At 44.1% G+C, this 26,491-nt stretch overlaps 1 protein-coding gene across 2 annotated transcripts; it reads left to right on the top strand.

The window, feature by feature from the left end:
* Nucleotides 1-1,397: 1,397 nt before the first annotated feature.
* On the top strand, nt 1,398-13,259 carry rx1 (retinal homeobox gene 1). Of its 2 annotated transcripts, none has more exons than XM_088622077.1 (4): nt 1,398-1,732; nt 5,896-6,412; nt 11,108-11,361; nt 11,972-13,259. In XM_088622077.1, exons 2-4 carry the CDS (start codon nt 6,121-6,123, stop codon nt 12,413-12,415), a joined length of 990 nt encoding a protein of 329 aa, XP_088478203.1. In that variant the 5' UTR covers nt 1,398-1,732; nt 5,896-6,120; the 3' UTR covers nt 12,416-13,259. The 2 variants fall into 2 exon arrangements, with proteins under 2 accessions (XP_088478203.1, XP_088478205.1); XM_088622079.1 differs by lacking the exon at nt 1,398-1,732 and adding an exon at nt 1,752-1,897.
* Nucleotides 13,260-26,491: the final 13,232 nt, after the last annotated feature.

Here is a 26,491-nt window from a genome sequence, read left to right as displayed (position 1 = left end):
CCATGTGGGCAGGGGTCAAAGGGTTATTTTTTCTGATTAGATTTTTTGTTTATCTTGGCACCATTAGGATTTGCTGTCTTCCGTTTTCAAATCTGCATGAAAGAAGGAGGCCCAGCGATCAGCGCAAAGACTGTCTTGTCTGTTGCGTGTGCTGTAATCTGTCACAACCGGGTCCATAATATCTAGTAATTCCATTCTCAAAGTGGCCTTGTAATTTAAAAATATATCATTGTGTTATAGGAGCACAACATCTGCTGGTTTAACCCTGAGCAAAGGGCACTACACTGCTGATACAATACTGTGGTTTAAATGTATCATGACGCTTTCCATTGTAATGCAGTGGATCATGGGAGTATTTAAAAGTGATGTCATGTACAGGAATTACATGCACACTCGTCAGAGCTCATGTCATTCTTTCCTCCTGGGTTTTGTTTCTGACGGTCTCTTACGAAGCAAGTTGTTAGAGAGGACAGGAGAGGTGTAACACGGGGAAGCTAATCCGTGTAACACCCAAACACAGAACAGCTGACAGGAACATTGACGTTTGTAATGCGTTGTGGTCAGCAAAACATTCTGTTCCGTTTTTCTTTTTTGGCCTAGACTTGTAAGGAGCAGAAACTGACTCCATTGTGTGTATTTGTACTACATGTAGTTCTTGTTGCATCAACAAAATTAAAATGAGATCAGCTAAATTAATAACTGGATTAAGAACACTCCTTACACTTAAGTGAAGAATAGCTATACAACATGCAGGTTCAATAGGGTTAATTAGAAATGGTGCGCTTTGTGGCAAGTACTGTGCATTAATGGTAAAACTATGAATTGTGCACAGAATACTGAGGCACATAGTTGCACCTTTTCAATACTGATAAGCAATATCTTAGGAGCATTAAAACTTAAAACTACCTATTGTATGCTAAGCAACAATATGTAGGCTCCACTACAAAGACAGACATAAGGTTCATAATAATTCAGAAGCTGTTATGACTGACATGACTAATTTAAGTAACAATAACCAAATATTTCTCACAGGAATACATTTATTTTTTTGTTTGTTGAATACCTTGGTTTTAAGCTTCTTAGTAAATAACACGAGAGTGCAGCGAGTCTGTTTTTAAAGCTCAGAAATCAGACTCTGCCCATTAACGACACGCGCGAAAGAACGTTATTTCTGCCGAAAGTTTTTTTTTAATGTGCTCTTTCTTTCATTGGAATAATGAGGGGATTAGCGAAAACTTTCCGCAGAACTCCTTTGTCCTTAAAACAATAGATTTCGTGAAAGAAACTCTTGTCTTGGATTCATTAGTTCGGCCCTCCTCCTGTGGGGGTGAATACGAACTACATTTAGAGCAATTACTTGTCCAGAAAACAACTGTCAGTCATTCTTAAAGGGGAAGGATTCCAATTAATAAACCTCTTTAATCCTTTGGTTTTATTTCCATTCTTCAGCGTACCTCTGTAGTCTGCGCGGCTTAGAAAAGATTCTATAAAGGAGGAAAAAAAACCTTTCGAGGGCTTATTTTGTTAAAAAAAATCATCATTATTATTTTTGTTTAGTCATTTGTTTGTACAGGACGCCTAGAGAAAACGTGGAACTTGACTCCAGCGCAGCTTCTCAATTGAAAGGGACTTGTACCCCCTCAATAGCTGTTGTCCCGTGTTTGGGCAAAACAGGTGGACTACTACTGTTCACACGCAGAGACGCGCACACTCAGCCAGACCTCAGGGGAAGGTATGTTATTTTTTTACTATCATTCTTCCTGATTTGGGAGTTCTTAAAACAAAAGGGAAAAGCTGAAATTCCGAGTTTTTTCCTCCCCCCGAATCTCTTCGATGTCTACAAAGAAACCTAGTAGTTGAAGGGACAACAGGAAAATCGCTGCTTAGGGTTCAAAAGGTATGTTTTTTTAAAAAATAACTCTACGTATGATGGATAACCGAACGTGCATGGTAGGACCTGCTTTGCGCTCTTTCCCAATATTAGGTGATGGTAGATAAACAATAATTGTAGCGAGTTAGCGGAGTGTCGTCAGTACTTAAAAAAATGATTTTCTTCAAGTAATTATTATTTTTCCGAGCTGAATTAAGGTCTGAACTGCAGGACATTACGAAAAAAAGGTACAAAAGCAATGTGATGTCATCTTTATTATTATTATTATTATTATTATTATTACAACAAGTGTGTGTAAGATTGATTTTGACTAGTTCATGATAGCTTTTAGCATTAATACAGTAGCTATTTTCGTCTTCGGATGGAGGCCTGGAAATACTGTCCGTGCGCTTCAACTTTACGGCTCCGGGCACCTGTAACACCGCACATATTTCACTGATGCAGGCCAAGGCTATCACATGATCTCTACATGTTAAACAGCATGTGCTACACTGACTGTATTTATGCTGAAGGCGTGCGGAGGACTGTCTTCAACAGTGAGAGCTCCAGGTAACTTGACAGACCGAGTTGACTACACAAGGCGCATGATGTTTGTTTTTTTAAAACGGGCGCCTTGGGATATTTTCTCCCGGATCAATCTAAACGTTTTGACTTACAGTAGTTTTTGTTGTTGTTGTTGTAGTAATAGCAGTGATTGGGTTCTGAAGATATGGTACTGAGGAAATTCAAAATTTAAAGAAGCACTTTTATAAATGATTCGGTTTGGCGAAATAAACGTATCCCTTTCGTATGTCCTGTATTTTTAAACGAAAAGCATTGATTTACAGTAAAAAAAAACACGTGAGGGGTGGTACAGTTTTATTAAAGTATAATTAAATACTGTATGTACATCAGGTGACCACTGAGAAATAATGTTACCGTATAATAAATTCTAACATTTACATTTACTGTACTGTATGTATTCGTTCACTTTCTTTCCATTCCTTGTAGCCAATTAGAACAGTGTTTTCTATTTGAAATTTATGTTTTTACAAAAACAATTAACATTCATGAACAGCGTTTATACTCGAACAAAATGGTAAACATATTTAACGAAGAATACAGTATGTAGGCTACACGGTTCTACAAGACCTTTAACGTGATTTTGTTGAAGGTGGAAAACAGTGAATTATATACAGTGAAGATACAAAACCTTAGGTTTGGGTTTGATATCCATATATCAGTATCATTCAATTGAGTGATATTTAGGGTGTTAATGAAACTTAATTTGGAACCTGTGTTTTCGTCTTACTTTAGTGATAGTAGTAACAGCATGCATAGAACCGTCGCTTTACTACAAATACAATATAGTAACATTTAATATACCGTACTGCGTGAAAGGCTCGGAAAACGAGATTAAATAACTGTCTCCTGAAAAATGTCTGACGAGTAAATATACAGTATTAAATGCTCAAGGACGAATCTGCGGTTTTTAATACTCAACTAAACCCATTTCCAGTTGTCCGAAAAGTTTCAGTTCAAGTCAGGTTATTTACAGAGCGCTGCGTTTCTGATAAAATCCAGAGCGCGTTTGTGCTTTGTTGAGACACGAAAATAATAAAAAAAATGTACAACGATTGCGGATTATTAAAACATAGAGTGTTTACCACTCCATCATTACATAACGATTTTGCGCTTTTCAGTTTTATCACTTTTAAGCGTTACTTCGCTGAGTGTTTCCGAAATTATAAAGTCCACCCTTTAGCCAAAGGCCAACATTATCAGCCGTATAGGAAGTAATTCCCGTTTTATTTGACTTCTTTGAAGGCGAATATATAAAAACACGACGGGTGCCGAAAAAAACTCAAATTATTTTAATGGAGATTTTGGAAATTAGCTCCACAAACGGAAATATTATTAGTGATGTCTTTTGTTTTACATGAGTAGTACATTTGAAAGGAATTCGGATTTAAAATTCGTTAAAGTTCTCCACGGTTTACTAAAGCTAATTGAATGTTACTAATGCTAAATGTATTTTAGGCAGCCATCTGCGTTTATGCGGCAGAAGTATCGGAAGAGTAGTCCAACTGTCTATAATAACAAAGAACATTATCCATCCAGCTTGGCATTTTGTGTTTTGCCCGAAGTCCCCTGGAAACAAGTATTGATATTCGTATAGAATTACTAAATAAAATCACGTTTAAGTCTGCTTTCCTAATGCGTTTAAGCCTGCTTTCCAAATCCCACACAGTAGTGGTCATTTATAATCTGAAACAATAAACACTCTGAAAATCAGAAAAAAACATTTTTTCTGCTCCCCGCCCTCAACTGTTCACGAACTACTTAGAGCTACAGAATAACCCGTTAATCAAAAAAGGTTTGCATGAGCAAATAATTGAATGTAACTGCAATACACGGTATTAATTCGGGACAGTATCAGATAGCTTTAGAAGAAAGTCACAGCTAATACTTGCGTCATGGTCTATACATACTTAGGGTCACTCCTAAGAAACTTTTCTGACCTGTTTTCCGGTCGTCACTTGAGTCCTGAAAACAGCGCTCTATCACAGTTGTCATATTTGCTTATACACGTGCTGGGAGTCGCTCCCATAAATAATTTCCCGATATTTTAAGATTTTCGCCCGTCGAGACCTACAGTAAGTTGGATGTCTCTTGGAGAGAAGAGATTTGATGTTTAGTAGTCGAGTGCGCAGGACAATGTTGTGACACAATAACTCGTGAAAAGTTTTTCCAATAAACTTCATGACGTCCGGCTCAGGTCAGACCGGCTCATGTTCAATACCTAAAATGGGGGCTGTTTACTGTACTCACGAGAAGCAGGCGTAAAAGCTATATGGATGAAAACGTCAAAAACAGAGAGGTGTTAACGTTTATTATTTAAGACAATTGAACAAAAACGGGCCTGAAGATTCTCTGCTTTTCGTTTTGCGATGTCATCGGCAGCGTCTTCATTTTGCTGATAACTGAAGGTAGCAGAAATGATCGCAGACGGGCAAAGACTGTATTTCGAACGAAAGAGGTTTCGGGACCGCAGAAGTCAAATGCTTTCAAATGGTATTTTAATCTCAGGATGTTTTGGAAATCCTTGTCAAAAGCAGGAAAAGTCCCACATCACACGTATATACTGTAGTATACAGAAAATAATGACTCAATTCTGTATTGGAGTACTGGTGTCAGGATTGTAGGGGTTAGGATCTGTAGTACTGAAGTACTGAAGGAGTGGGAAAAACAGTGGGCAGATAGCACCAACAGGAGAAATAAAGATTCCAATGCATAGAGCTTGTATCAGTTATAGAGCTCTGAGCTTTGCATCAGTGGACTGTTACAGTACTGTACATAAGAACAGTCCCAAACGGGTAGAAGCCATTTGGCCCAATCCAGCCCACTTGGTAGTCAGTTGCTAACTAATCTATGGATCACAGCTGGTAACTAATCCAGGGATCTCATCCCGGTGTTTCTTGAAAGAATCGGCTTCAACAACGCGACTGCGTAGCTTGTCCCATTTACAATGAATCGTACCCTCAAGTCAAGTACGCGTCCCATTTCTGGCTAATGCTTTGTGCTCTGCTTCCTTCTCGTCCTGTTATGCATGAAATGAAGTACAGGCTAGGAATCTGAATGCTCTGCAGGTTCTCTGTACAATGGCCATGGAGGGGTATTCAGCACATAGACCATGGGAAAGAGCAGTCACCGGAAGTAACTGCTCATGCGGTAGGACGTGCTACACATGCATCACCCCCCAAGTAGGAAAGTTGATTATAGTGGTAGAGATTTTTAAAAGGGGTGGGGACTGTGGTATTGCTGCAAGGCCAGGTCGCCTCTGTTCCTGCAAGCATGGGATAGCTGTGTTTGTAATCTAGGGCAGAGTCTCAGGGGGAGAAAACAAACAACAGATTGATAGAGGTAGTAATCTTCATGAATCATTCTGTAATGCTGTTTTTTTTTAAAGACAGATTTATCTCACTGCTAAAATTCTAATCAAGTCTGTTATCTTTGTGCCGCAGGTTCAAAACCAGCCGGAGGTCCCAAGAGGCAGACGAAGGTCACGGATCTCAAGTTTGTTGGGAAAAGAAGAAAATTGACCTTCCTGTTCTGGGGGGGGTCTTCCCTGTTTCCTCCTTAGTCTAGTTTTTCATTGCATGTAAAGAGGCGTCTGTAGGTCTCTCTCTGCACGTGCTCATCTCGCCCTTTTTTCCCTGCTGGCGGAGAGGGGGACCCCGAACGTTCGAATGCATTTGTCACTAGATACCATGAGCATGGTGGACGACAGCTGCCTCTCGCCGGGAAACTTCCACGAGATGGTGAAGGCAGGGGGGGCCTCGGCGGGGGGCCGCGTGCACAGCATCGACGTCATCCTGGGCTTCAGCAAGGACCAGGACCCCCTGCTCAACCCTACAGGGGCCCCTGGAGCCCAGAAGGCTGGCGTAGAGAGTCTGGGGGACCTGGGAAAGCCAGATGCATCTCACCCCTATGGGCACCTGCCCCCTCTGAGAGATGGCCCCGACCAGGCCAGTTTTCATGGTAAGGCCCACAAGACCCACACAGACTCGAGTAGCTTTTAATATTGTGTTTTCCTGCAAGATATCCTGCTGAGACTAGTGGCCGTCAAAGCACTAGGGTCCCTCCCACTGTAGAGAGCAGCAGAACCATAGAGATACCACTGGGGCTTCAAAATGTTGTCCAGCTCTGCAGACACATAGATGGTCATAGGAACAAGTAAAGGTTTATTCCACGCTGAAAAGAGAAGAAGGCTCCACAGCCGAAACATTGTGTTTTCTCTCTTCTCTTTTCAGCAGGGAACAAACCTTTACTTGTTCCTTTGCAGCCTACGCATGCTGACGCAGCTCCCTAGTTGAACTGCTAGATGGTCATAGACTGAGATGTGGTCACTGCATGGGTGGACCACAGTAGGCTGACCATGGATGAGTACACCAGTGAGCCAGCAGGTTTACTGGCTTTTATTTCCACCTCACTCTCCAATAATTCGTTGAATCAGATGGCAAGAGGCATAGGAAACCTTGGGAGTAAGGCTCTCCAGGGCCAGGGTCTCACAGGACCTGCCGAAAGCCCTGCGCCGAATAAAATGCTCCTGCAAAAAAAGAATTGTCCTAATTATTTATGTACAAGATCCAAATTTTTTATCCAGGTCTACCAGGTCATTTCCTTTGAATGCAGGGGATAGGCAGCTCCATCACAGTCTCTTTGACTCTGGCCATGTTCATGAAGTAGCCTTGGTTAGTCAGGCGAGTTGTATTATAAATGCATATGCTAAGCGCAGTTTCTCAAACAAGGCTTTTGCCTTGTGTTCAGATAGCGGCCGAATGATTTAGTGATGTGTTTGTTATACGGAAAAAGAAAACCGCTGTGTCAAAATGCTTTAAGCATAATTTACTGCCCGCCACCTGCCAGGGTTTAAAGATGCCGGCTGAGAGCATTTGAGCATGTATTCCAGAACAAATTATCCTATCAAATCAAGTGTACAGCAGCAGCACTGGGGTCACTCTGGGTTTTCATTTGATCTGAGCACGTAGTTCATTAGAGGTCTGACTTGTATTAATTAGACCAAATAAGAACAAACTAAATTCCAGGATTTTAGGTAATGATGCTGGCTTGTTCCCTGTTGAGGACTTTGGGACCAGCCCAGTAAATCACTTTTGTGAACAATGTGCTGTACAGTGACAAATTCTGAATCCATTCTTACCTTTGGGTAATGTAACAGGCACAACAGCACCTTCTGGTTCCCCATCTTTAAGTTTTTGCTATTTCTGGGGCTTCAGTTTGGCCTTTTAGGATATATTGTTATCTTTCGTGGTTGAAATTGGACCATGTTAGAGTGTACCTGGATTCATATGATACTCATGAACCAGGTAGACTATTTTTCTAAGTCGTGATTGGTTTTGGGACTTTGATCTGTTCAGACTGAAGAAACCTACAGTATATGGGGCTAAACCTCTAGGCACAGGGGTCAAAGATTTGGTGATTCAGATGTGGTTCTGGAAAATAAGGAGGGTCAGGCTTGGCTCCGTACCGTTTTCTCATACTGTAGAAAACTGTGGATCAGTGATGATGATCTTTTTATCGTTTGCATGTATTTCTTATCCTTATCCTTGTGGAGCACTATATGTGCAGAGTATTGAAGAACGGTCAATCATGGTCAACACGTAGAGAGAAACATAGAAGGACTAAAGAGTACTGTACATGTTACAAGTATAACATGAGAGAAGATTGAATATTTTGACTGCACATGGATGGGCAGAAACAAGACTTTAAAGAATGCCCCTTACGTTCACAAAAGAACGTGTTCCTCGGTTTTTTTTTCAGACCCCTTTCATCACTGGATCAGAATGTTCTTTTAGACAAAGAGACATTCTTTCACTGTAAACATGCTGCCCTGCTCCGCAGAGTCCTGGAGAGTTCTGACAGAATGACAGGCAGTGAGGCGGACTGTAACCCCTGCCCGACCTCCGCCTTTGTCCTGGTGTCACACCCTGACGGAGCGCCGAGCGATCTCCAGACTTCCAGGGGCTTTGCCAGCGTCTGTTAATGAGAGGAGGATCAGCAGGCCTAAAAAGCCTGTCCTCGTTAGTTAATTGAGGCCCCCTTTGTGGGGGAGAGCAGGGGCGGGCATATTGAGTTTCAGAAAGGCACCTAGGTGTGGGAGGCCGCCAGGGCCACACAAACACAGACTCACAATGAGTCTAGCCCCAGGTAACATTCTTCTGAAGGTGGCCTGCAATCCAGACATCAATTAAAGCCCAGATGAGAGGGGTTTAGTACTGTACTTAACCAGCTGGGTCCGTAGGACAAAAGATGAGGAAACTGAGACATTTCTCCAGCTGCCCTAAAGCTTTAACCCTCCTGTAAGTGGAATCGACAGCACGGTCTTGGGAAACCAAAGCTAAAAATCGGTCACGGCAGCAGTCCTTTCACCCTGACCCTCCTGAGAGTGTCCCTCGTGCGAAGCACGACCAACAGGAGTGGCACAAACGTCTTTTTCAGATTTTCGAGAGATGCGAAATAAGGAGTGTGTAATGCACAACCTCTTCTGCTGTTTGGCTTTATGTACAAGCGCTGCTGCCAGTCTGAAGAAAATCATGTCTTGGGGGCTGGGGAATGGAACAACGTGTCCAATTTCAAACCCAAACCCAAGGTGTCAACACTTTTGAACCCCAGACCTGAATATGATTCATATGAATAATCCCTGCACCTGATTCCAGATGGCTCTTGAGACTAGTCTAACACAGCCTCGGCATCCCACTACAGTGCATGCTTTTATGTCAGTTAAAAGTCACTTTTATGCCTTCGGCAGCAGGATCAATTAAGTAATTAAATGCCAAATGAGTGAATGAATAATGTACCAATGGGATCAAAGTCCAGCCACATAGAAGTGTCAAATCTGTGTACTCTGCTAATGATAGCAAAGCTGTAAATACAGATGAAGTCTGCTGTTATGCATTTTTATTACAGTATCAATCTTAAAGACATGTGTTGATGTTAAGATAGTTTATGCCTCTGTTCTGACAGTTATCAGTGGGCAGCAGCTACAGTCTCTCATTGCATGTCTGCAAATTAGACATGTAGGTTGGGTTATTATTTCAATGAAGTGGTGCCTGTCCATTTTTGCTGCACTTCTGCTGAATCAATGCTAATCAATCCTTAGTTAGATTAAGGCTGGGAGCACATGGAAACTATCAGCAGGATTAACAGACTACATCTGTTTGCAGGGGGATTAGGGTTAAGACTGCAGTGAAAGCGCTGGTAATGTGTCACTAACAAGTGGCTTGCCTGTTTTTAGTTCTTATAACAAAATGGGAAGAACTTTAAACTGTGAACGTATCAGCTTTTTGTATGAATATGATGGTGGGCTATCTTTTGCTATTTATTGAGTGCAATTAAATTATAAAGTGCTTCAGCTGCTAGGAAATAAGAGACTAAATCTCGTTAGTGGTGCATTTGGGAGTACTCTCTGTTTAGAGCAGTGCCTTTGGGTGTTGTAGTCACTTTCAGGTTGGCAAAGAAACATCTGCTTCCTCCACCTGCTTGTAGCCAGGCAGGATTCTGTGAAATTTAAGGAAATACAATTCTGTGACATAAAAGGACTCGTCTGGTGACTGACCTGAAAGAGAAAAGAACGAGACTTCCACTGTTGCACAAACAAATGCTGAACAAGCATGCACAAGGCAAAGGGAGCTGGGCATCACGGGCTGGGACGAAACAAATGAGACAAGTGCTCTTTTCTCAGGATGTAGAAGCAGCATGGGTACAGAGTTGCTGTCCCATCTCACATGCCTATGTAGATAGCATGGGCTGATGGGCCTTCTGTGGTTCCTTGTCTATCTACATGGAAGCTTTTATTCATGAGATCAGAGACCGGTTCTTAGAATTCTGAACATCTGGTTTTCTGCTGACGAACTAGTTTGATCTCCAAAAATGTAAATTAATTTGATCTTCAGTGTTAATGTGCTGCACTCTACAACTAAAAGTAGGGGCATTGAGTTGAATCTTTTGCAGTGCATATATGTTTGGTACAACTTCCTTGATTATATAGCTTATTTATCATTCTATCCATTTAGCTGTATCGAAATCCATATTCAAAAGTAGCTGAATTGATCTGAAGGAAGATTTTTAACCACTGGTCATTGCTGGTGCCCGGGAATGCTGTCCAAGGTGCTGAATTCTATCTATGCTGGCAGGTTAGGTTGCTCAGGAGTGCTGGAAAACATGCAGTTTGTCCAGTTGTCCAGGCGCAAGCATGCTGCTGTTTCTGGGGGTGGAGTTGATGGTGGTGGGGCGTTGAGGTCATCCCTGGGCAGAAAACGCACCCAGCAGTCTGGTCCTGAAACCATCACGTGAACAAGGTCCAAAGGCCTGTGTGTTTGTATCAGAAGAGTTAAGAGTGGTCTGTAAAAAAACAAGGAAAAAAATCACAACTTAATGGGACTTCCAAAAAGATTACCAAAAGGTATTTGTAGAGTTTTGAAACCAGCTACTTCAATAGGATATTCCTGATAAAACAGGACAGTGAGGAACATTCCGAGTTTGAAGCAGGGATTCAGTTCACCTAGTACAGGATGATTACACTGCATTTCGAAATGACTGCCCGCACAGTGAGAAAGCAGGTGTATCTGTCTGAGTGCTGCTGCTCCCCTGTCCTGTACTGCGGGCGCCTCACCTGCCCTCTGCTCTGAGCCTGGCTCTCCTGCTCTGTCTGTCCAGACTCCGGCCTCTTCTCCAACAAGTGCGAGGGGGAGCTGAGCGAGCTGCACAAGACCATGGAGCGAGACGGCCCGTCCCCCGAGCCCCTGGAGGAGGAGCAGCAGCCCAAGAAGAAGCACCGGCGCAATCGCACCACCTTCACCACCTACCAGCTGCACGAGCTGGAGCGCGCCTTCGAGAAGTCCCACTACCCGGACGTGTACAGCCGCGAGGAGCTGGCCATGAAGGTCAACCTGCCTGAAGTCCGCGTGCAAGTAAGCAGAAGCGCCGACCCTCTCTAACAACCACCAGAGCAGCTGTCCTTGCTTTGGACATCCCCTGCTGGCCAGGCTGTTAGTGCTTTTGCTTCACAGCTCCAGGCTCCTTAGTCCAGTTCCAGCTGCGGGCGTCTGTAGAGTTGCACTGCATCTTCTCCCTGTGTTTTAGTGGGGTTTAGTGTTTTCTCCCAGCCCAGAGACACGCGGGAGTGGCTCGACAGGTTATTCTGAACTATCCCTTTCTCTGTGGCTCTGTGACAGCTTGCCGTGCTGTCCGGGGACAGAGATGTCCTGTGTGCTTTAAGGCCCTGCAGTTCTGGGACAGGATCTGTCTTCCTGTGACCCCCTCCAAGCTGCAATAGCAAATTTAGACTCCAAGGATTAGTGCTCATGGTTATCCCCTGTTGAGCTTTTGTAATGAAACGGCCAATTTACTCGGTGGCTCGGGTGAAATGTGCTAACGTCTGTTTCATGTCCCCTCATAGTGTTTTTTCTTTTAAGAAACAGGGAGTGTAAATGAATTTCATTAAAGCAAGAAGAGAAAGGAAAATGCCACAAGCCCGGTGCCCCACCATTAAATCTGGTTGATGTCTTTCCCACTCCTCAGGTGTGGTTCCAGAACCGGAGAGCCAAGTGGCGACGTCAGGAGAAGATGGACGCCAGCACCATGAAGCTGCACGACTCGCCCATGTTGTCCTTCAACCGGCCCCCCATGCCCAGCAATGTGGGGCCGATGGCCAACTCCCTCCCCCTGGACCCCTGGCTCACGTCTCCCCTCTCCAGTGCCACGCCTGTGCACAGCATCCCGGGGTTCATGGGCCCCACGCAGGGCCTGCAGCCCGGGTACCCCAGCCACAGCTTCCTCAACACCCCCCCTCCCATGGGCCAGGGCATGCAGCCCATGGCACCCCCACCCTACCAGTGCCCCGCCACCTTCACTGACAAATACCCCCTGGAGGATGTGGACCAGAGGAGCTCCAGTATCGCCTCCTTAAGGATGAAAGCCAAGGAGCACATTCAGTCTATGGACAAAACATGGCAACCCATCTGACGAACTGGAGAAAGTCTCCTCCAGGGAAGAAGCACAGGACACAAAAAAGACAACTCTTGAATTTTTCTTTTCTACAGTGTCAACAGTTATTTTGTGAAGCTCGGTGACGAAGTACACGGGCTCCTCCCGACACAAAATCGGTGAAGAAATGCTGGCTTTTTTTTCAGGGTCCCTACACCTCACCTCCACGCACTCTCTGTCTGTGGCTCAGCCTGCGAGCGAAGGAGCTTGGCACCCCGATTTGTTCGTGATGATGATTGTTGGCGAAGTTGTCCTTGGTACCACGTCATTCCCATAGGACATCTGCGCTACACAATTGACAGCCTGAAAGGTAAGGGATTTGAACTGTGCAAACACTCAAGAGGAGGTGCCTGTTAATTCTGGGAGAGAACTGGACTTTGCTCATGAAAAGGGTTGCTTTAGATTAAAGGCTTTTCACCTTACTGCTCTCATACTACATGGCCTGGGAGCTACGCAAACCTGCTTCTGCAAACTAAATGCATTTTTCTGATGCAACACGGCTCTCGCAGATGATCTCAGCAGCAATCTGGAAATGGGGATATTCTATCCTGGTCATGATATGGGACTGGTTGATGTCAGTTAGCCTTGTTTAAATGCATCGCCATTTGAAAAAGAATGTCCAAAGATTGACGGGGTCTCATGTTCATAAAAAGGGCATGGTGAGGGGTGTGTGTCATTTATGATTAGATAACTTTTACAGGCAGACAAGAAGTTAATTTTTTATTGGTTGTTTTGTTTCATTGTTTTTTATGAATGTGGGAATTAGATTATAAATCCATTCACCATTTACTGTACAGGCGGCATGTTTTTCAGCAAAAGCTTGTGGCATCTTTCAAGAAATGACCAGATGCAATCACTATATCTATTACCTGCCCAACAGGCTAGATGATCCGATCGGGCCAAACAGAATCACAGTCCACAAGGTGGGATAAACCCAAATAAGTTACCCATCCTGTGACAGAAGTACATTTTCTGATGCTGAATCTTGCCGAACCCTGTCTGTTATGGAGTTTGTGTTTAGGTGGGATGCATTGCTATGATCTTTTTTGGTGTCATTTTCCCAATTTGTAAAATAAGGTCATAGTTTAGTGTCCACCCTTTTTCGGGATGATGTGCTCATTCTCTTCTGCGAGATGAAGTGTCAGATGGCCGAGGCAGAGGATGAGAACGCAAGGAAGGCAGAGATCTAAATACCACCGGCACGACGTCTTTTCGAGACAGGAGATGACATCCTAGAGGAAACTTGCCTTGCTGCCTGCTTTAACAAAATGCAGGACCTACACTCTGTTGGGACATCCGCTGTCTGGAACTTGGCAAGGGAATCCCAACAGGAGAAGCAGTCTCGGATGATCAGATGTACATGGGGGGCTAGAGAAAATGCTCTGGGAATCTAATTAAGGAAGAGGCAAAACGGATTTTAACACCTCATTCATTACATCTTTAATCTAACACCGTCACTGTCCGTGCTGGTAAATCCCAAATGCCCAAGGCTCTTCACACAACTCAGATCGTCTTTGCCGGAGGCAGGATGTGGAGGGAGCCTGTCAGACTTGCTAATTTGGGCAGACATGAGCTCCTCTTAACACCTAATTAACTGATTTGAATGCGATTAACTTCTGCTCCTAATTGACTTGATTGGCATCTGCCCTAAGACAACCTTCCTGGGGCAACTGCAGCCCTGACATCCCTCAACAAACTGCCCTGCTACCCCCGCAGGAGAGGGGCATCTCCAGTCTCTGGGCCAGGGCAGCACGGGGAGAGCCAGCTAGGGCAGGGATGATTGTGATCAAAAGTAGTACCAAAATCCCTGAAACGGACCTCCTTGCTTCTAGAAAAAGAATCCGTCTGCAACATTTAAAGCCTTCCGCCAGCAGGCATATGATGCAGCAGAAGGAGAATTGCTGGGTGATTCATCTCACATGGTCTGTCTTTGTTCAGTATGATTGATCCAGCTCAGTCTTCTTTGTCTAAGGTCCATGGCTGAAAAACAGTGACAGATTGAACTAAAGCCAGTAAACAGCTCTGTGAAACGTCCTGTCTTTCTTTAAGAGGTGTTCCAAGCAATTTAGTTTCCCTTATACCAGTTCCAAAGGCTTGTTTCATTAAAGTTATGACATAATTATTACAACATTATAAAATGCATGACTATTACAGTACGTTAACTTACATTTCTGAGCTCTTCAGAATTCATACTTTCAGAGAGTATGAATTGTTATTATAACTATTCCCACATAATCTAAATCAATCATCTGTCTCTGCATGAGGAAACATCACTGCAACATTAACATGCGAGAACATTGAGAAGAGTCCCAGTTTTCTGCCTCTCATTAAATTGATAGATCGTAAAGCAATTCATCTCCCATTGTCAAAACAGAACCTTGAAAATACATGCACAGTACATGCCCCTGTTCTTCAGTCAGTCTTGATCTCGGCAAATGCCAATTGAAAGCTAGGAGCAAGTCCTTGGAAATATAGCATAGAAGAGGCCTGTAACACATTTTGGATGAAAACCTGCTCTGTCAGGAAATATCTAATACCTAAGACTCCAATCAGTACTGAACCAGAGTATCCTGTCAGTGTTTTTGATTGACTGAAGAAAAAAATGGCAAAGACAATACAGCTGGACTCAAAGACTAAAACAGGCAGCTTAGGTCAGATTAAATCACATTAATCAATATAAAGTATACATATCATGGTGCAGTAATTCTTAGATTTAATAAAGGCCTTAATTAAATAATTGGCTCAGAATAATCAGTGACAACAAGAGAGAGAAATATACAGTATGTGCACTGACATTGCATTGAGCATTTAATATACTGTACTCTTATATCTTGTATATCATTGCAGTAGGCTCTTGCTTAGCTAGACCAGGTCTACCTTGTAATTGCGTGATTGATTCGTTTATTTTCATCATAGTCCTCAGAGCAGGTATCCTAAACCTCCGATTAGAGTGATGGTCTTTCTGTTTTTATTTGATTGCAGTACACAAACAAGCTGGAAAAAGATTGCAAAGATCTGAGAAAGCATCATCCCATTCTCTGAACTGAGTGATCCTTTCCTAACAAAAAATAAATAAAGAGAATTTTCCTGTTGCTGGTCATCCAGCACTGTAAATTTCCAATAGTGGGATTCATTGGTTACTGGCTAAAAGAAAAAAAAACCAAAGGATTTAGCATTTTGATTTTTTTTTTAAAAAAGAAACAAAAAATGTAGTAGAAACCTGGGAAACTGATTTATGACTTTACCTTTGATTTCTGTACGGGTGAAGTTTAATTTGTACAGATGCTATTGCTGTGTTTGGTGTCGGACGTAGAGATTTCACCTGTTGTTATTTTTTTGTTTCTATCGGAAGACACCGACTTCCTTGTTCTGCACGAGACTGAAGGACTTCAAATAAACAGATCTAGTTGAACAGAGTTTGGTCTCAGTGCTCCTGCTTTTTGTTATCAGGGCCCTGGCAGCATCACACATCGTGACATCGCAAACACCACAGCATGTGCCCGGGTTGCAAAAGTTCATTCGGCCCTTCAGTGCTCAGTCGGTCCCTGCTGGTACCTCGCATTTCTTTTTCTGTGTCGGGTTGATGCTTTTCTAGCTCTACCAGTGGACAGGTAACACCGCGTTTTTAAGGAATGGACAAGCAGGCAGCTCGCGGCTCAAGATGCAGAAACGGACGCCCAGATAGAGCCAGTCCCTCCAGGCCCAGAGCTCTGAGTGTGGTGGCGCCCAGCCAACCTGTTAGAAAGATGAGGCTCCACTCAATCAGTGCCCCCCAGGAGGGCTCTAGCCCGGGGGCTGGCTGTCCCCTAATTGCCCCCAGGCCTTGCCGCTGAAACACATGTTCCCTGCAGGCCCAGTCCGCAGTAATTACAGCAGCCGCATGTGAACTGTGCTCCCGGACAGATGGGACGCTGGGGAAATCCCACTAGCCCAACTCAGAGACCTGTCCCCCCGCATTGCAATTATCTGTCCCAGGCATTCACGCCAGCTTCGACAGCACGAGGACAGGGGGCCCCCCTAGTGGAGGGCAAGCGCCCCAAGGAAACGTAAAGAGGCCGTGGGGTGGCTCTGTGGCTCAGGATCTGCGCCTGTGGCTGGAAGGTTGCCGGTTCGTATCCTGCGGCCCCTGAGCAAGGCCGTTGGGCCCCTGAGCAAGGCCCTTCACCCCAGCTGCTCCAGGGGCGCCATATAAATGGCTGACCCTGCGCTCTGACCCCCAGCTTCTCTCCCTGTCTGTGTGTCTCATGGAGAGCAAGCTGGGGGTATGCAAAAAGACAAATTTCTAACACAAGAAATTGTATAGGGCCAATAAAGAGATCTGATCTTAGTGACTTAACACAGCTCACACAATAATGCTGACACCACCTGTTTGCTTGTCGGGTGAGGCGCTCAAACGTGTGTCAGCCCGTGTGTCTTCATGCTACTTGGACAGGATGGACCTCTAAGAAAATGCTCAGTAAAATGAAATAATCCAGGCATTGAAGGGTTACATCTGAGCTAAATCCATGGAGCCTGAGCCTTATTTCCCTGTTTTTTTCTGGGCCGCTATTACAGCTGACCAGGCTCTCTTTGCCCAATGTTTTTAATCATCTGAATAGAGCACAAATGCCTGTCTAATTGGGGAGAACATATGTAAATACCGATTACATTCCTTACAAAAGGGACAGGAAACTCAGAGGATCTTAATCAATAGATGTTTTTTTTTTCTTTTCGCAGCCAACAAGTGGAAATTAGATCCGATGCTCGGGAAGCTTTCGAACACTTAAAAAGGGACAAGAATCTGTCGGCTCTCTTTTGTACGCTGAGCTCAGTCAGTATTTTGTGACCACCCCACCCAACGGGTAGACACTACCAAACAACACCCAGACCAAGAGGGCCAAATTACTGCCTCTCCTCTGTGTCTTACAGACGTTGTTTCACAATGTCCGCCGGTTCAGGAGGAAGCAAGTAACAATGGTGGCGTGGAGGGAATTTTGCTGCTCGTCGAGGTTAATGATGTGGAAAATCCCCCAATTAGAGCCTTTTCCTGAGGGCTGGGATGAGTTCAGTACAGGATCCTCTGACAGCTCAGGGATTAGTGGCTTGGCCATTAGGGAGAGACACTGACTGCTGTACCGCTCAGTGCTGTAAGATCAGGGCCTGGGCAGGCATGCATGGCTCTGAGGCACTGCTTAATGGCCAGCATGAGGAACGCATGGGAAAATCAGAAAGAGACATAGCCATCTCCTAGTACTGAGCTGCATTACCATCAGGGCCAAAAACGACACTGGTAGAGTGCAGTAAAAAGGTCTATACATATTTTGTGCATGCATTCTTTTTATTTTAAAATGCTGATGCGCCTCCAAAAGCAGAATACTGTATATTTTTAAAGCTGGCAGTGGAGTCAGTAGTGTATGTTAACCCTGGAGAAACGATTTGAAACACCTGTACCCTGCCAGCTGTGCTATATTTACCTGAATGTGGCATGATATCGACCTGTATATAACGATCTGCTTATTTCTCAAAGACAGAGCTACAGGTGGCATGCCGAGACCTTCTGCCTGTTACCAAACATTGCTACCCTCCATGCTGAGGTCACTGATAAGCACATCATGAGAAATAATTCACCAAACATCTTAAGCCCAAACATCTGGCCAGGTCGCAGCGAGTTTCAACCAACCTTCGTTCACCATGTTGAACAGAAATCTGAGCGGGGCTTCGAGTGACACAGTGTTTCACTTCATCACAGGTAGACTCGAGTTCCAATCCAATGCCTTAGCTATGGAAATCCAGAGAGTGATTCGGGGAACTTCGAAAGTGAAACGGTAGCTCTGGAAAAGAATGAAGAAATCTTCAAATGCTTGCAGGTATTTTAAACTAATTGGAGCCGTCTTCAAAGGGTGTTCTAGGATGACGATATCATTTCAAGAGAGCAGAAATCTCAGCTTTCGTAAAAAAAAGTTTACAGACGTTGCCTTGACATGCCTCTAAATAACAATTTGGCCTACTGTAGTTTCAGGGAGTGTACTGTAGCCTGTGTATCTTTTATTCAAAAACTGACATGCCTGTCTCTCGGTGCAGCGCCACCAGAACAATCAAGAGAGGCCAGACATGGCAGAGCAGTTAGAACAGAACCTTCCTATGTGCCTGCACGTTCACTCTCGAAGGCAGTGCGGGGGATCAGCGAGAGAAACCTCCCGGTTTGCTTTAGCTCTGTTTATATCTCGAGCCTCTTAAGACAAAGAGGGGTTTTGTCACAAAGATTCCCCACGCCACCAGGGAAAAAAACAACATTACAAAACCCAGGAGGTGACCGCTGCACTGTTTAATTAGGAGATGAGTGCGAAACGAAAAGGGTTTCCTTTATACGTCTCCCGGCTCACCCACAGACACTTCGGGACTCGCCGACTCATTAAGAACAATTAAGTCTTTAACGACTAATTAATTGCATAATCTAGATTATGTTGCTCCTCCCCTGGAAGGGCCTCTAATGGGGCCTCGGCTGGAATTAACAGGCCGGCTCTGAAGACGCGTTCCTCAGTGGGGATAATAAGAGAAGAGAGCGGAATTAATTGGGTTTGATTAAGAAAGCCTTTCAATGGGACACAGCTTTTTCACATGACATAATTGGAGGTCAGGGAGTAGGGAGGGAAGGGGGTTGATGGCTGGCGCCAGGTTTTTGGTCCTTTTTTTTTTAAAGTATCCTAAGCACAGCCTCCGTGTTAGTGAAAATAAAAAAGACTGTGATGTCCGTCTGGTGAGGCAAACATTCTCTGACTTACACCCAGTTTGAGTCCTACCCTCTCTTTTGTTTGAGATGATAATTGTTTCGCACCAGACCCGTAATTGATGACGTCACTGGCTTCGCTGCACATGGACGTTGGCTTGGGAAGGATTTCCCAGCGCTCTTTCTTGGCCTGAGACGACCGGTGCTTTTACATCCAGTTTTTAGACTGAGGAACTTTATTTTTCCACAGGGAACTTCTTTGGTGTTTGCTGGGTCAATTTAAAAAAACATCCTCCAAACAAACATACAAACATACAAAACAAACATTCCTCATAAAAACAACCTAAAAACAGATCACACCATATAAAAAAACAAGGTCATCAGTCCAGTGTATTGTATATATTTTGATGTTACCCACTAATATTATTATATATTATTATCTTATTAATTAATATAATATTATTAATACTTGGCGTCCTGGCCAAATTTCCCCCTGGCCTTTACCACTCATGGCCTCCTAATAACCCCCGTCTCTGAACTGGCTTCATCACTCTGGTCTCCTCCCCACTGAGAGCTGGTGTGTGGGGAGCGGACTGGCGCATCATCCAGGTGGGGCTGCACACTGGGGGTGGTGGAGGGGATCCCCATGACCTGTAAAGTGCTTTGAGTGGAGGGTCCAGAAAAGCGCTATAAACAGTAAGTGTAAGGGATTCGTTCATTATTAATTATTATTAATATATTATATAAAACCAACAGGAGAATGAATTAGAAGGAATCTGGTAAAAGGGGAAGGAGGTGAGGAGATCTGTCCATAAATCTAAGCAGCTCCTTTTGTATGGTGGAGGATGGGACACAGGCAAACACGTAGAAGCCCAAGGGATGCAGGCAGGAAGCTGAAAAGACCCCACATCTTCACAGGCAGGACTGTATCCCAATTCAGATGGTAACTGGATCACTTACTACAGAGTAGGTGAGTAGGTGAGTAGGACCAATATCATTACCCTTTTTATATAATCTCAGATAGTATACTGTAGGTGTTTAAAACTATGCTGTCTAGTGCCCACTATCTTGCTGCTGAGAGATTCCACTCGCTCCTACCTGTTCTGGCTGGAGAGGGGAAGATAGCCAAACCAGGATGTGGTGCTAAATGTAAGGTCTTATTTTTTCACCTAAAATAGCTGCAAGCTCTAAACACAAAAGCTTAGCTTCCCCGAATGTTCGCTGTAATGCTTGCTGTATTTATAAGCATGTAGCATACTAACCCAGATCCAGCAAATTCCAGTAGACTATCTAATAAAAATTACACACCTGACCTCACCGACCTCCAACTCGTTTTATAATCTGGTTATCGAGACTCAGAGACGCGGAGAGGTTTGGGACAATGAAGTGGGTGGTGAGAGTTTTAAGATAATCTAATCACTGGATATATAATTTAAAAAAACAGTAAAAAATGAGGAAGTTACAGCTCAATTCTGTACAGTATATATAGTAGCATAGCGGAGAACATCTAGCATTACAAAAATAAATTAATACACTCATCCCTCCCTATACGAGCGCACGAATGGATCCAACATTGCCGCTCATAAGCGAAAACTCGTAAAAGTGACAATAAATTTCCATGAAAATACATGTAAAAATCTCCCATTCTTTTCAATGTTCGTAACTGGACGTAAACCAGTTAAATGTAGGTAGTTTTTTTGTGTATTTAAATCATTTATCATAAATTGCTAAGTATGTTATAATAGACTTGACTAAAAATTGATTTTTATACCGTTACAAGCAGTTATTTGGATAAATACTATTTGCGTGATCTCTTTAGTACACATATGACATAAACTAATCGAAATGTCTAACTAAACATAAACGTATTGTACAGTACTGTGTCTGTTTACAAATCTAGTGTAGTCAAAGAACAAAACCCATAACTGTGATATTGAGCATCAAACTGTCGATGCTGTGCATTCAAGTGCCCATACTCAAAATAAAACTAAAGGCAAAACATTTTAGTGTACAAAATTGTTAAAACTCGAGACTCGATATTACTTTAACATATTATACATTCGAAATATCATTCTACACCATAGCTAGTATAATACCCATAGAAGGTCTGTTAAAACAACAGCTGTGACGACTGAAAAATAAAAATTTAAGAAGGCTACACGGTTAGCGAGGGAAACTCTCTTGTCTAACAACATTAGACATATATAGATACAGTATATCGTTCTCGTAAGTGCTTATTGAACGAAGGATGTGCCTATGAACACGCAGGTGTGCAATTTGCCTCAACAGAGACCGAATGAACTCAAAAACGTGGCACTCTGTGCAAATCAGTGAATTAACAACCAGACCTGCACTGTTGTAACTGCTTTTGCCCGCTAGACGGCGGCGTGGAGACGTGCATTTTGCACGAGGTTTGTAGTGAAGTCGGTTCCAGCCACCTGGCAGCTGCGTTCTCTCAATAAAAGAGTTTAATGGTGAACTTAGCTTGGCTATTCGGGTTGGGATAGACCAGCCAGTCTCGGGTTGGGACGGCGCTGAAAGCCCACGTTTTAGTCTCCTCGTGAGTTATTGTAAGCCGGAGCCGACTGCTGCTGTTTCAGGGGCGCTAGCATCGCTTGATCGGGAAGCGTCCTTTGAGTCTCAGGGGACACAGAAAGCATGGAGAATTTAATCTACGAAAGATTTACATCAGGACGTGTCCTCCACGCTTTTCGGCCAGGGTAGGAGGATCTACTGGAGTGTCCGCTCTTGTTTGGTGACATTACGTATTCTATCAACAGTAACCACGTTAAAAATAAAATAAGTCACAGAAAGAGCCCCCCTACCGTATTGATAATAATTGCTTACACTTATATAGCGCTTTTCTGGACACTCCACTCAAAGGGCTTTACAGGTAATGGGGATCCCCTCCACCACCAGTGTGCAGCCCCACCTGGATGATGTGATGTGCACCAGTTCACTCCCCGCACACCAGCTCTCAGTGGGGAGGAGAGCAGAGTGAGGAAGCTAGTGCAGAGAGGGGGATTATTAGGAGGCCATGATTGGTAAAGGCCAATGGGACATTTGGCCAGGATGCCAGGGTTACATCCCTACTCTTTTTGAGAAACGCCCTGAGATTTTTAAGGACCACAGAGAGTCAGGACCTCGGTTTTACGTCTCAGCCGAAGGATGGCCCCCTTTTACAGTATAGTGTCCCTGTCAATATACTGGGGCATTAGGACCCACACAGACTGCAGGGTGAGCGCCCCCTGCTGGCCCCACCTACACCTCTTCCAGCAGCAACCTTAGTTTTTCCCAGGAGGTCTCCCATCCAGGTACTGACTGGGCTCACAGCTGCTGAGCTTCAGTGGGCTGCCAGTGGTGAGTTGCAGAGTGATATGGCTGCTGGCATACAAAAGCTATAAAAGCTGATGTATCTTTAAGTGCTTACAAAATAACTTTTCTTTTTTAAAAAAAACAAATATGGTTTGAGAATTTGGATTTATTTTTCTGAATATCTTCACACAGCCTTAAAGCGAATGCATGTTAAAAAAAACAAAGAACTTCAGGTGTGGAAGGCGGGTTATTTTAATGCACGTCAGCATTTAAACAGGCAGCTGATCCAAGGGTTTTATCCATCTGTTTCTTGAAATAAGGGAGGTTATCAGCTTTAACAGCTTGGCTGGCTACTGTTCCATACTCCCCCAGCCCTTAGGGTAAAGAAATGTCTTCTGCTCTTGGTTTCAAAAGCATTCCTACATTGTTTCCAGTGGCATCCTCTGGTTCATGTTTCCCAATTTATTCTGAAGACGTCCCCTGGATTGAGTTTGTCCATGCCTTTAAGAATGTCTTTATTCAAGTCTAAAAAGGTTCAATTCTTTCAGCCTGTCGGTGTAGGGCACTCGTTCGAGTCCCAGATTACATCTAGTTCCTCTTCTCTGCTTCCTTAGCTGCAATATCTTTTTATTGTGGGGTGATCACAGTTAAATTAAGGAATAAATTAACTTGTGTTTCCCGCTGTACTTCCTGTGGCCGGGGTGTCAGTGTTTGCCATCAGCTTCCTCTTACAGCTGCAGTCCGCTGCTCATCGCTGCCGGCTCTCTGCAGGGCTCAGGATCAGATGCACGAGGGTCTGTGTCTAGGGGAGAGGGGAGAAAGGAAGAGAAAAGAGGTGTGTGCGTGCAGATTTTACTGCAGGTTAAGATCTGCCCTGCTGTGATCCAGGAGTTTAAAAACCCTTAATCATCCCGAAACAAGATCTCACTGCTTCTGAACTCTAAGTGTACAAAGTATTTTTCTTCGCAGCGAGAGTCATATTGATAGCTCAGATGTTGACGGGACAAGTGTTTTTTTTTTTTTTTCCTCTCTGCACAATGGACCACATGTTTTGCAAATCTGTCCTAGGCTTAAAAAAAAAGGGAAAGGAAGAGAGAGAAACAGAGCGCTTCCTTTGTGTCTGTATCATGAAAAACAGAGCAAAGCCGCCTCCTGCTTCTGCTTTTTTTCTGCAGAATCTGGTGCACCGAAAAAAGGATTCAGGCAGGAAGATTGTGGTTGGGTATGAAAGTACAGTCTCGGCAGCGAAAGAAATAATGGAAGCTCAGTTCAGAGTTTGAAAACATTTAAAAATAATATGAATAGGACAAGCAGTCAATGCAGAACTGGACTACAAGCACTAATTAAGATCCATTCTTTTTCCCTGATTGCCAGACTTTGGGATAGTCTAATGCCAGCTAACACTGTTTTAATAGTTTGCCCATTGGTTTAAGATTGTGCTCATGGCATACTTTGATTACTATGCTTGCCTGTCTATCTTCGGTACCTGTGCCTGCTGATGGATTTCACAGGTTCTGGAGACTCGAGTTTCTTCTTAGTCTCCCAGCCCCTTACCTGTGTGTGGGTCGGCTGTGCAGGTGGGCGCGGCCTGGAGGGTTTGCAGGAGGTGTCCGCAGACTGTAGGACAAGCCTAGGAGTCTGGCCAAACCCGGGGTCTGGACTGCAGGTGTGCCAGGCAGGAACCTCGGCTCCTCGGCGGGCAAGGGATAGAGACCCCCAGTTGGTGAAGATCTTGGAGCTTCGAAGGTGCTCTTTTTCCCCAGGAAATGTCCTGCAGGACAAGAAGCAGGGGCCACTGGTCGGCACGGGGAAATGGCTACTTGTCTGGGATGCAAACACTCAGGCACTGCTGTGTCTGTCCACAATGAGCCTGAGGCGAAGGAATAGGAAAAACGAAACCCGACGCACTTATGTTGCGACTTACCATGGACACAAGTACAGGCATTGCGCTGTAAGCAGTCACATCAGTAATGCTAACAATATTAAGAAGGTGAATGTGGCAGTAAAGAAAGGAGAATCTTGCACGTGCATCTTCTGAGCATCCTAGAGACAAAAAAGGTGCAGAGTTCCAGCCCTCACCAGCTGCAGAATTCTCTAACCTTCGCTTGATCTCTTACTTATTCAATTAAACTACCTTTTTTTTTTAATGAGCCATTTTAAACCTTTGGGTATGAGTGATTCAAAGAGACCTAAAAATCCGGACTGTGGTCACCCAGGATCGGAGCTGTACATCCCTGCAACAGGACTTCAAATAGGAAAAAAAAAAGCTGAAGATCGCCCCTACCTACAGCCCACTGGTGTCCTCGAGGTGAGGTGTGCACAGCTGCGTGCTCACAGACTCTGCTGGGGGGCCTTGCGGAGCCCAGGGGTGGTGCAGTCAGGAGCATCAGGAGAATGTGTGTCAGCAGGAGCCCCCTGTGCCTCATGGTGATGCCTTAGAAATCGCTGCGTCTTTCTCACCCTGGACACATCCATCGCCTTTTAACACCACCCCCTCCGCCCAGAGCGTATCCACAAATAGCCCCATACCATAGCAGCCCTCATGCACTCTGCTTGCTCAGTTAAACTAATTTCCTCTCTCTGAAATTTCAACTCCGTCTAAATCAGCAATTACAGTATATAAAAAGCAATACAAGTCTTAATAATGATTACTTCTACTGGTATAAAAATCCCATCTAATCTTATTTAAACGCCAGTGTCTTTCTGTTATGATTGGCAAGATTCCACCTGTAAAAAATGAAATGTTTTACTTCATCCAGTCAGGCCCATTTGCGACACATATGTACTATAACTTGAGTTTTACTAAATAACTTTTATTAAAGGCCAAACACTAGATGGTATTAAAGGTATCTATGACCTGGAATGCAAAATAAAATCCCAGATAGCACAGAAGTCTTAAGTGTCTAAAGTTCAATGCAGACTGACATCATGGAAAGACTTCTCTGCACTGAGGGTGATTTTCAGTTATGTCGCTCAATCAGATTAGGTAAAAGGAAATTCACATTTGCATTCCCAGCACTGCTAATGGATGTCTTCGATAAGGCAATGAAGGGACTGTGGCTATACTGCTAATCTTCAGATCATTTACTTGATCTACACATAAAATCTTGGAAATGTTAATGTTTAGTGGGAAACCATTTCTAACATGATCTCCTCAGCTCATTATGGTATTCCTGGCAATTAGGGGTATATAGCAGTGGCAAAAGGAAATGGTCTCTGGGTTATGACATTTGAGAGCTGGGTTCCTCTGGCCTGGGGCTGTCGGTACGCAACAGCATGCCGCCTGCAATCTGAGGGAGGAGATTCTTTAAGATGTCCAAAACAACATGCCAGCAGTTTGAAAATAAATCAGTGTTACTTCTGAAAGATCTGCAGGTTGAGGTGGTGGCGATGTCATGTTTTATTAGGCTTTTTTGGGGGGGGGAGCGGCCACTGTTGAAAACGGTCCGTGCTGCTACATCTCGGCTCCAGGGTGTTGGGTTCAATTTCAGCCTTGTGTTTGTGTGTCTTTTCAGCTGTCGAAGACAGGCGGGACAAATTGGATTGGCCCTCCCCTGATGTGTTGCCTGACTCACCTAAAGCAGGTTTTTAGTGACCCCAAACCGCAGATCTAGTTTGGGAAGGAGGGCTCTGGTTCCACTCTGTCATACATTTGTCATCATGCATGGATTGCCTATGGACAGTTACTGCTATGGCATGGGGCCACTAAGCCCATTTTACAAATTCAGAAAGGCTCACCCAGCATGGTGCTCAAAGGGTTTCAGAGCGTCATGCTCTACTGCCCTAGCTAGCCATGCTAGCCCAGGTGTCTCATTTTAACCTGGCCTTTCTCCTTAACAGGTGAAGGAGCTGCCTCTCTGTACCCCCCCAAAAAAAAAAACTCAATGGTATCTTCCTTACGCCAAACCAGTAGACATAAAGCAGAATGAAGGCCCAACCATAAGAGCAGCAGGGGCTTCACTATCATTCACTGTCCACACTGTTGCCATGAATGTGGGCTACAGAAAGCTCCGTATTTAGAACTATTTAGAAAA

The sequence above is a fragment of the Lepisosteus platostomus genome, chromosome 27 (assembly GCF_059453375.1).
Source record: "Lepisosteus platostomus isolate fLepPlt1 chromosome 27, fLepPlt1.hap1, whole genome shotgun sequence".
Lineage (NCBI taxonomy): Eukaryota > Metazoa > Chordata > Actinopteri > Semionotiformes > Lepisosteidae > Lepisosteus > Lepisosteus platostomus.
The sequence above is the reverse complement of the archived record's forward strand: the minus strand, read 5'-3'. Positions and strand labels throughout refer to the sequence as shown.